This window comes from Pan paniscus, chromosome 8 (assembly GCF_029289425.2).
Source record: "Pan paniscus chromosome 8, NHGRI_mPanPan1-v2.0_pri, whole genome shotgun sequence".
Classification (NCBI taxonomy): domain Eukaryota; kingdom Metazoa; phylum Chordata; class Mammalia; order Primates; family Hominidae; genus Pan; species Pan paniscus.
The window spans coordinates 130,503,507-130,514,655 of NC_073257.2; the positions used below are offsets into that span (position 1 = coordinate 130,503,507).

Consider the following 11,149-nt stretch of genomic DNA (forward strand, 5'->3'; position numbering starts at 1 on the left):
GGTCTACAGCATCTCTCTGGGCTGATGGCCTAGGCTGTGCAACCTCAGGGAACATGCTTAACTTCTCTGAGCCTCACGTTTCCCAAATGTCAAATGCACCATATGGATACAAAGATCTAGTTTTCAAACACTTTTAGCAGCAGATCCTCCAAATGTAAAAGAGGTGACGGCAGAGCCTGATGAATTTGGGAGGTTCTGGGACAGTTGGGGCCCCACCCAAAGACCTACCTATGTGGTCATGCTCCCCCTCAAGGGCTGGCCGGCTGAACTGAAATATCTTACATGTAAACTTTCACGTAAATATCTTACATGAAAAGTTAGCATAAACTCAAATTCTCAAATGAATTGCTGGCAATTGACTTTCTGCTAGTAAAGTTTCTTAAGCAAGCATGAATTTCCCTTTAAAAATCTAAATATTGTGCTTACCAAATCAAGCAAGAAATCTGGTTACATAGACAAAATGGTCATTTGGCAAAGTAATTGGTGAGTTTTGTTAGAATGCAGAAATGTGGTCTCCACCCCAGACCCACTGAATCAGGCCCTGCATTTTAACAAGATCTCCAGAGATCCCTACTGTCCTTCAAGTTTGAGAAGTGGTAAGTTAAAGCAATCACATTTGCATCACCCTAGCTCTTGAGAAATGGTCAGCATTCAGGCCCCCACTCCAGGGGTTCTCTGTTGGCCTTGGGTGAGGTCCATCCAGGTGCCCAGGTGTTGTGAAGTTCCCCAGGTGATGTCAGTGTGGATGCAGGGCCTGACTGCTGGGAGGGCCAGCAGCCACGCTTGTCTAAATGTCTTCATCTTCTCCCTCTTCTTTCATTCCCTTGGGGACCTTGAATTTCCAAGCTCTGGCAGATGCTCTCACTGGAGCCTGATTTCTGTCACCTAAAGCTGACAGTCACAAGCCGACAGCCAGGGAGATGCATCCCTTTCAAAGCAACTGAGTGGTGTGTCAGTTCATACTTTGCATGGGGCTAACCACTGGGAGGATAACAGTCGCAGAAGCGACCCAGTGGGGACAGAGGCAGGGCCAGCCTTCACTGACCACTTACTTCTTGGACCATCTCAGGGCAATTGGTCTGGGCAAGAGAGCCCTGTCCAAGCAAAGATCACAGGGCAGCCGGGGCAAGAGGGAGGCTGCTGGGGCTAGAAGAAGGGGCTGTAATGAGGACCAGGGGAAAGAGTAGGAGCTTAGAGCCTCCATCCCACCAGCTGGGACTCAAAGCCAAGATTCTGAATGCTCTTCAAGCTCTGCTTCTCAAGCTCCAGCCTACATCAGAATTACCTTGGGGCTTTTAAAAATACAGACTACATGACTACATAGCTGTCACCATGGCTGCTGTCGGTGCAGGGGAACCCCCATCCCCAGATGTCCCCGGATGAATTGCTCCCAAAAGGCAAAGCTGTGAAGACTGAGGAGGAGCTGGAGGAGGATGACGATGAGGAGCTAGAGGAGACCCTGTTAGAGAGACTATGGGGCCTGACGGAGATGTTTCTGGAGAGGGTCCGGTCCGTGGCTGGAGCCACTTCTGATCTCTTCCTCTTTGTGGCTCAAAAAATGTACAGGTTTTCCAGGGCAGCCTTGTGGACTGGGACCACTTCCTTTATGATCCTGGTTCTTCCCCTTGTCCTTGAGACTGAGAAGTTGCAAATGGAGCAACAGCAGCAACTGCAGCAGCAGCAGATACTTCTAGGGCCTAACACAGGGCTCTCAGGAGGAATGCCAGGGGCTCTACCTTCACTTCCTGGAAAGATCTAGATTGTTACTGCTGTTTGAGCTATCTCGGTGGGAGAAGTTTGAAATTCAGTAGTGTTTGAACTGCTGATTATTTGGATTTTTTTTCTTTAACTTTGGCACATTGATCTATCTAAATCTAGTAGGGAGAATTCTCCCCACATTGTCTCATGGAAAGACTCAACTTGCAACTGTGCCCTCCACACTATCCTGACTTCTTTTCTTCACTCTGATACCATAGTGCAGCCATGCAGACAGTTATTCCAGCTCTAGCCGCTCCTTTCACCAAATTGCTCCTAACTGGAAGATCTCACTTTCCCTTTGTGGGCTAGGAACCGATGAAAGTGGGAGGGATGTGCCCCTGACCATTAACGACTGCTTTTTTATTTATTTTTTGGAATAGAAGGGTTTTTCTGATGTTTTAGAATTTTTATGGTTTCAGGTCTTAGATTTAAGTCTTTGATCGATCTTGAGTTGCTTTTTGCATAAGGTGAGAGATGAGGATCCAGTTTCATTCTTCTACATGTGGCTTGCCAATTATCCCAGCACCATCTGTAGAATAGGGTGTCCTTCCCCCACTTTGTATTTGTTTGCTTAGTTGAAGATCAGTTGATTGTAAGTATTTAGCTTTATATCTGAGTTCTCTATTCTGTTACATTGGCCTCTATGCCCATTTTTATACCAATACCATGCTGTATTTTGGTGATTATGGCCTTATAGTATAGTTTGAAGTCGGCCAATGTGATGCCTCCAGATGTGTTCTTTTTGCTTAGTCTTGCTTTGGCTATGTGGACTCTTTTTTTGGTTGCATATGCAATTAGGATTGTTTTTTCTAGTTCTGTGAAGAATGATGGTGCTATTTTGAGAATTTGCATTGAATTTTTAGAATGTTTTTGGCAGTATGGTTATTTTCACAATATTAATTCTACCCGTTCATGAGCATAGGATGTGTGTCCATTTGTTTGTGTCAATGGAAAAACATCATGTGTCAATTTCTTTCAGCAATGTTTTGTACTTTTCCCTATAGAGGTCTTTTACCTCCTTGGTTAAGTATATTTCTCGATATTTTATTTTCTTGCAGCTATTGTAAAAAGGGCTGAGTTCTTGATTTGATTCTCAGATTGGTCACTGTTGGTGTAAAACACAGCTACTGATTTGTGTATATTAATTTTGTATTCTGAAATTGGGCAGAATTCATTTACCAGTTTTAGGAGCTTTTTGGATGAGTCTTTAGGGTTTTCTAGGTATACGATCATGTCATCAGCAAACAGCAACAGTTTGACTTTGTCTTTACCCACTTGGATGCCCTTTCTTTCTCTTGTCTGTTTGTTCTGGCTAGAACTTCCAGTACTATGTTGAATAGAAGTGCTGAAAGTGGGCATCCTTGTCTTGTTCCAGTTCTCAGTGGGAATGCTTTCAACTTTTCTTTATTCAGTATAATGTTGGCTGTGGGTTTGTCATAGATGGCTTTTATTACCTTAAGCTATGTCCCTTTTATGCAATTTTGCTAACAGTTTCAATCATAAAGCGATGCTGGATTTTGTCAAATGTTTTTTCTGCATCTATTGAGATCATGTGATTTTTCTTTTTAATTCTGTTTATATGGTGTATCACATTTATTGACTTGCAGATGTTGAATCATCCCTGCACCCTTGTTATGAAACCCACTTAATCATGGTGGATTATCCTTTTGATATGCTGTTGGATTCCGTTAGTATTTTGTTGAGGATTTTTGCATCTGTGATACAGATATTAGTCTGTGGTTTTCTTTTTTTGTTATATCCTTTCCTGGTTTTGGTATTAGGGTGATATTGGCTTCATAGAATGATTTAGGGAGGATTCCCTCTTTCTCTATCTCATGGAATAGTGTCAATAGGATTGGTACCAATTCTTCTTTGAATGCCTGATAGAATTCAGCTGTGAATCTATCTGGTCCTGGACTTTTTTTGTTGGTAACATTTGAATTATTTCAATCTCACTGCTTGTTATTGGTCTGTTCAGAGTTTCTATTTCTTCCTGTTTAATCTACAAATGTTGTATATTTCCAGGAATTTATCCATCTCCTCTATGTTTTCTAGTTAATGTGTGTAAAGGTGTTCATAGTAGCCTTGAATGATCTTTTGTATTTCTGTGGTATTGCTTGTAATCTCTTCCATTTTTTTTTTTTAATTATACTTTAAGTTCTGGGATACACGTGCAGAACGTGCAGGTTTGTTACATAGGTATACATGTGCCATGGTGGTTTGCTGCACCCATCAACTCATCATCTACATTAGGTATTTCTCCTAATGCTATCCCTCCCCCATCCCCCCACCCTACAACAGGCCCTGGTGTGTGATGTTCCCCTCCCTGTGCCCATGTGTTCTCATTGTTCAACTCCCACTTATGAGTGAGAACATGCAGTGTTTGGTTTTCTGTTCCTGTGTTACTTTGCTGAGAATGATGGTTTCCAACTTCATCTGTATCCCTACAAAGGACATGAATGCATCCCTTTTTATGGCTGCATGGCATTCCATGATGTATATGTGCCACATTTTCTTTATCCAGGCTATCATTGATGGGCATTTGTGTTGGTTTCAAGTCTTTGCTATTGTGAATAGTGCTGCAATAAACATATGTGTGCATGTATCTTTATAGTAGAATGATTTCTAATCCTTTGGTTATATACCCAGTAATGTCAGTGCTGGGTCAAATGGTATTTCTGGTTCTAGATCCTTGAGGAATCGCCACACTGTCTTCCATAATGAAGTAATTTACACTCCCACCAACAGTGTAAAAGCGTTCCTATTTCTCCACATCCTCTCCAGCATCTGATGTTTCCTGACTGTTTAATGATCACCATTCTAATGGGCGTGAGATGGTATCTCATTGTGGTTTTCATTTGCACATCTCTAATGACCAGTGATGAGCTTTTTTTCAAATGTTTTTTGGCCACATAAATGTCTTCTTTTGAGAAGTCTCTGTTCATATCCTTTGCCCACTTTTTGATGGTTTTTTTTCTTGTAAATTTGTTTAAATTCTTTGTAGATTCTGGATATTAGCCCTTTGTCAGATGGATAGATTGCAAAAATTTTCTCCCATTCTGTAGGTTGCCTGTTCACTCTGATGATAGTTTCTTTTGCTATGTAGAAGCTCTAGTTTAATTAGATCCCGTTTGTCAATTTTGGCTTTTGTTACCATTGCTTTTGGTGTTTTAGTCATGAAGTCTTTGCCCATGCCTTATGTTCCTGAATGGTATTGCACAGGTTTTCTTCTAGGGTTTTTATGGTTTTAGGTCTTATGTTTAAGTCTTTAATCCATCTTGAGTTAATTTTTGTATAAGGTGTAAGGAAGGGGTCCAGTTTCAGTTTTCTGCATATGGCTAGCCAGTTTTCCCAACACCACTTATTAAATAGGGAATCCTTTCCCCATTGCTAGTTTTTGTCAGGTTCGTCAAAGATCAGATGGTTGTAGATGTGTAGCATTATTTCTGAGGCCTCTGTTCTGTTCCATTGGTCTATATATGTTTTGGTGCCAGTACCATGTTGTTTTGGTTACTGTAGCCTTGTAGCATAGTTTGAAGTCAGGTAGTGTGATGCCTCCACCTTTGTTCTTTTTGCTTAGGATTGTCTTGGCTTTATGGGCTCTTTTTTGGTTCCATATGAAATTTAAAGTAGTTTTTTCTAATTCTGTGAAGAAAGTCAATGGTAGCTTGATGGGGATAGCATTGAATCTATAAATTACTTTGGGCAGTATGGCCATTTTCACGATATTGATTCTTCCTATCCATGAGCATGGAATGTTTTTCCATTTGTTTGTGTCCTCTCTTATTTCCTTCAGCAGTGGTTTGTAGTTCTTCTTAAAGAGGTCCTTCACATCCCTTGTAAGTTGGATTCCTAGGTATTTTATTCTCTTTGTAGCAATTGTGAATGGGAGTTCTCATGATTTGGCTATTATTGGTGTATAGGAATACTTGTGATTTTTGCACATTGGTTTTGTATCCTGAGACTTTGCTGAAGTTGCTTGTCAGCTTAAGGAGATTTTGGGCTGAGAGATGGGATCTTCTAAATATACAATCATATCATCTGCAAATAGACACAATTTTACTTCCTCTCTTCCTATTTGAATAGCCTTTATTTCTTTCTCTTGCTTGATTGCCCTGGCCAGAACTTCCAATACTATCTTGAATAGGAGTGGTAGGAGAGAGCATCCTTGTCTTGTGCCAGTTTTCAAAGGGAAGGCTTCCAGCTTTTGCTCATTTAGTGTCATATTGGCTGTGGGTTTGTCATAAATAGCCCTTATTATTCCATCAATACCTAGTTTATTGAGAGTTTTTAGCTTGAAGGGCTGTTGAATTTTATAAAAGCCCTTTTCTGTATCTATTGAGATAATCATGTGGTTTTTGTCATTGGTTCTATTTATGTGATGGATTATGTTTATTGATTTGCATATGTTGAACCAGCCTTGCATCCAGGGATGAAGCCAAGTTGATCGTGGTGGATAAGCTTTTTGATGTGTTGCTGGATTTGGTTTGCCAGTATTTTATTGAGGATTTTTGCATCAATGTTCATCAGGGATATTGGCCTGAAATTTTCTTTTTTTGTTATTTCTCTGCCAGGTTTTGGTATCAGGATGATGCTGGCCTCATAAAATGAGTTAGGGACGAGTCCCTGTTTTTCGATTGTTTGGAATAGTTTCAGAAGGAATGGTACCAGCTCCTCTTTGTACCTCTGGTAGAATTCAGCTGTGAATCCATCTGGTCCTGGGCTGTTTTTGATTGGTAGGCTATTAATTACTGCCTCAATTTCAGAACTTGTTATTGGTCTATTCAGGGATTGGACTTCTTCCTGGTTTAGTCTTGGGAGGGTGTATGTGTCCAGGAATTTATCCATTTCTTCTAGATTTTCTAGTTTATTTGCATAGAGGTGTTTATAGTATTTTCTGATGGTAGTTGGTATTTCTGTGGGATTGGTGGTGACATCCCCTTTATAATTTTTTATTGTGTCTATTTGATTCTTCTCTCTTTTCTTCTTTATTGGTCTTGCTACTGGTCTATTTTGTTGATCTTTTCAAAAAACCAGCTCCTGGATTCATCTATTTTTTTGAAGAGTTTTTTTGTGTCTCTATCTTCTTCAGTTCTGCTCTGGTCTTAGTTATTTCTTGTCTTCTGCTAGCTTTTGAATTTGTTTGCTCTTACATCTGTAGTTCTTTTAATTGTAATATTAGGGTATTGATTTTAGATCTTTCCTGCTTTCTCTTGTGGGCATTTAGTGCTATAAACTTCCCTCTACACACTGCTTTAAATATGTCCCAGAGATTCTGGTATGTTGTGTCTTTGTTCTCATTGGTTTCAAAGAACTTATTTATTTCTGTCTTAATTTTGTTATTCACCCAGTAGTCATTCAGGAGCAGATTGTTCAGTTTCCATGTAGTTGTGTGGTTTTGAGTGAGTTTCTTAATCCTGAGTTCTAATTTGATTGCACTGTGGTCTGAGAGATTGTTTGTTATGACTTCTGTTCTTTTGCATTTGCTGAGGAGTGTTTTACTTCCAATTATGTGGTCAATTTTAGAATAAGTGCAATATGGTGCTGAAAAGAATGTATATTCTGTTGATTTGGGGTGGAGAGTTCTGTAGATGTCTATTAGGTCTGCTTGGTCCAGAGCTGAGTTCAAGTCCTGAATATTCTTGTTAATTTTCTGTCTCATTGATCTGTCTAATATTGACAGTGTGGTGTTAAAGTCTCCCACAATTATTGTGTGGGAGCCTAAGTCTCTCTGTAGGTCTCTAAGAACTTGCTTTATAAATCTGGGTGCTCCTGTATTGGGTATATACATATTTAGGATAGTTAGCTCTTCTTGTTGCATTGATCCCTTTACCATTATGTAATGCCCTTGTTTGTCTTTTTTTATCTTTGTTGGTTTAAAGTCTGTTTTATCAGAGTCTAGGATTGCAACCCCTGCTTTTTTTTCTTTCCATTTGCTTGGTAAATATTCCTCCATTCCTTTATTTTGAGCCTATGTGTATCTTTGCATGTGAGATGGGTCTCCTGAATACAGCACACTGATGGGTCTTGACCCTTTATCCAGTTTGCCAGTCTGTGTCTTTTAATAGGGGCATTTAGCCCATTTACATTTAAGGTTAATATTGTTATGTGTGAATTTGATCCTGACATTATGATGCTAGCTGGTTATTTTGCCCATTAGTTGATGCAGTTTCTTCATAGTGCTGATAGTCTTTACAATTTGGTATGTTTTTGCAGTGGCTGGTACCAGTTTTTCCTTTCCATATTTACTGCTTCCTTCAGGAGCTCTTGTAAGGCAGACCTGGTGGTAACAAAATCTCTCAGCATTTGCTTGTCTGTAAAGGATTTTATTTCTCCTTTGCTTAGGAAGCTTAGTTTGGCTGGATATGAAATTCTGGGTTGAAAATTCTTTTAAGAATGTTGAATATTGGCCCCCACTCTCTTCTGGCTTGTAGAGTTTCTGCCAAGAGATCAGCTGTTAGTCTGATGGGCTTCCCTTTGTGGGTAACCCGACCTTTCTCTCTGGCTGCCCTTAACATTTTTTCCTTCATTTCAACCTTGGTGAATCTGACAATTATGTGTCTTGGGGTTGCTCTTCTCGAGAAGTACCTTTGTTGTGGTCCCTTTATTTCCTTAATTTCAGTGTTGGCCTGAATTGCTAGGTTGGTGAAGTTCTCCTGGATAATGTCTTGAAGAGTGTTTTCCAGCTTGGTTCCATTTCATTTCATGTATACCAATCAAACTTTGGTTTGGTCTTTTCACATAGTCCTATATTTCTTAGAGGCTTTGTTCATTCCTTGTCATTCTTTTTTCTCTAATCTTGTCTTCACATTTTATTTCATTAAGTTGATCTTCAATCTCTGATATCCTGTCTTCCACTTTATCAATTTGGCTATTGATACTTGTGTATGCTTTATGAAGTTCTTGTGCTGTGTTTTTCAGCTCCATCAAGTAATTTATGTTCTTTTCTAAACTAGTTATTCTAGTTAGCAATTCCTCTAACCTTTTTTCAAGGTTCTTAGCTTCCTTGCATTGGGTTAGAACATGCTCCTTTACCTCAGAGGAGTTTGTTATTACCAACCTTCTGAAGCCTGCTTCTGTCAATTTGTCAAACTCATTCTCTATCCAGATTTGTTCCCTTGCTGGTGAGGAGTTGTGATCCTTTGGAGAAGAGGTGTTCTGGTTTTTGGAATTTTCAGCCTTTTGGTGCTGGTTTTTTTCCATCTTTGTGGATTTATCTAACTTTGGTCTTTGATGTTGGTGACCTTCGGATGGGGTTTTTGTGTGGATGTCCTTTTTGTTGATGTTGATACTATTCCTTTCTGTTTGTTAGTTTTCCTTCTAATAGGCCCCTCTGCTGCAGGTCTGCTGGAGTTTGCTGAAGGTCCACTCCAGGCCCTGTTTGCCTGGGTATCACTAGTGGAGGCTTCAGAACAGCAAAGATTGCTGCCTGTTCTTTCCTCTGGAAGCTTTGTCCCAGAGGGGCACCCACCAGATACCAGCTGGAGCTCTCCTGTATGAGGTGTCTGTCGACCCCAGCTGGGAGGTGTCTCCCAGTCAGGAGGCACGGGGGTTAGGGACCCACTTGAGGAGGCAGTCTGTCCCTCAGCAGAGCTTGAGCGCTGTGCTGGGAGATTCACTGCTCTCTTCAGAGCTGGCAGGCAGGAATGTTTAAGCCTGCTGAAGCTGCACCCACAGCTGCCCTTTCCCCCAGATGCTTTGTCCCAGGGAGATGGGAGTTTTATCTATAGGTCCCTGACAGGGGCTGCTGCCTTTCTTTCAGGGATGCCCTGCCCAGAGAGGAGGAATCTAGAGAGGCAGTCTGGCTAGAGCAGCTTTGCAGCACTGTGGTGGGCTCTGCCCAGTTTGAACTTCCTGGCAGCTCTGTTCACACTGTGAGGGGAAAACCACCTACTCAAGCCTCAGTAATGGTGGACGCCCCTCCCTCTTCCAAGCTTGAGCATCCCAGGTCAACTTCAGACTGCTGTTCTGGCAGCAAGAATTTCAAGCCAGTGGATCTTAGCTTGCTGGGCTCCATGGGGGTGGAATCCACTGAACTAGACCAGGTGGCTCCCCTGGCTTTAGCCCCATTTCCAGGGGAGTGAACCATTCTATCTTGCTGGTGTTCCAGGCACCACTGGGGTATGAAAAAAAAAAACTCCTGCAGCTAGCTCGGTGTCTGCCCAAACGGCCACCCAGTTTTGTGCTTGAAACCCAGAGCCCTGGTGGTGTAGGCAACCAAGGGAATCTCCTGGTCTGCAGGTTGCGAAGAGCATGGGAAAAGCATAGTATCTGGGCTGGAATGCACCATTCCTCACGGCACAGTCCCTCACGGCTTCCCTTGGCTAGGGGAGGGAGTTTCCTGACCCTGTGCACTTCCCAGGTGAGGCAACGCCCCACCCTGCTTTGGCTTGTCCTCCATGGGCTGCATCCACTGTCTAACCAGTCCCAATGAGATGAGCCAGGTACCTCAGTTGGAAATGCAGAAATCACCCACCTTCTGTGTTGATCTCACTGGGAGCTGCAGACCGGAGCTGTTCCTATTTGACCATCTTGCCAGCCACCAAATCATCTGGCATATCTTCACTTAGAAGGTGGGATGCACACCAACATCCCATTTTGTTTCTAATTGAGCTTATTTGGATCTTCTCTCTTTTCTTGGTTAATCTTGCTAATGATCTATCAATTGTATTGATCTTTTCAAACAACCAGCTTTTTGTTTCATTTATCTTTTGTATTGTTTTTTGTTTCTCTTTTTGCTAATAAATGATTTTTTGTTTGACAAAATGCAGATTCCTGTCCCATACTAGATCTACAAATCAGATTTTGCAGGACAAGTTCTAGGTATCTACATTCTTTTCTTTTAAAAAAATTTTACATTTTTATTTTTCCATAAGTTATTGGGGTACAGGTGGTATTTGGTTACATGAGTAAGTTCTTTAGTGGTGATTTGTGAGATGTTGGTGCACCCATCATCTGAGCTGTATGCACTGCACCATATTTGTAGTCTTTTGTCCCTTGTCCCCCTCCCACTCTTCCCCTCAAGTCCCCAAAGTCAATTGTATCATTCTTATTCCTTTGTGTCCTCATAGCTTAACTCCCACATATCAGTGAGAACATATGTTGTTTTTCTATTCCTGAGTTACTTCACTTAGAATAATAGTCTCCAGTCTCATCCAGGTCACTGCAAATGCTGTTAATTCATTCCTTTTTATGGCTGAATAGTATTCCATCATGTATATATATATACCAAAGTCTTGATCCACTCATTGATTGATGGGCATTTGGGTTGGTTCCACGATTTTGCAGTTGTGAATTGTGCTGCTATAAACACGTGTGTGCAAATATCTTTTTCAAATAATAACTTATTTTCCTCTGGGTAGATACCCGGTAGTGGGATTGCTGGATCAAA

The 11,149-nt window shown here is 41.2% G+C and overlaps 1 protein-coding gene across 1 annotated transcript; it reads left to right on the forward strand.

Annotated features, from left to right (window-relative positions):
* The first annotated feature begins 1,152 nt into the window (after window positions 1-1,152).
* Window positions 1,153-2,328, forward strand: LOC100972772 (mitochondrial import receptor subunit TOM22 homolog). The gene has a single exon (XM_063607210.1). It carries the CDS (start codon window positions 1,370-1,372, stop codon window positions 1,757-1,759), a length of 390 nt encoding a protein of 129 aa, XP_063463280.1. The 5' UTR covers window positions 1,153-1,369; the 3' UTR covers window positions 1,760-2,328.
* Window positions 2,329-11,149: the final 8,821 nt, after the last annotated feature.

Coding starts and splice junctions, on each gene's coding strand:
- LOC100972772 (XM_063607210.1), top strand. CDS start 1,370: ATGTCCCCGGATGAATTGCTCCCAAAAGGCAAAGCTGTGAAGACTGAG.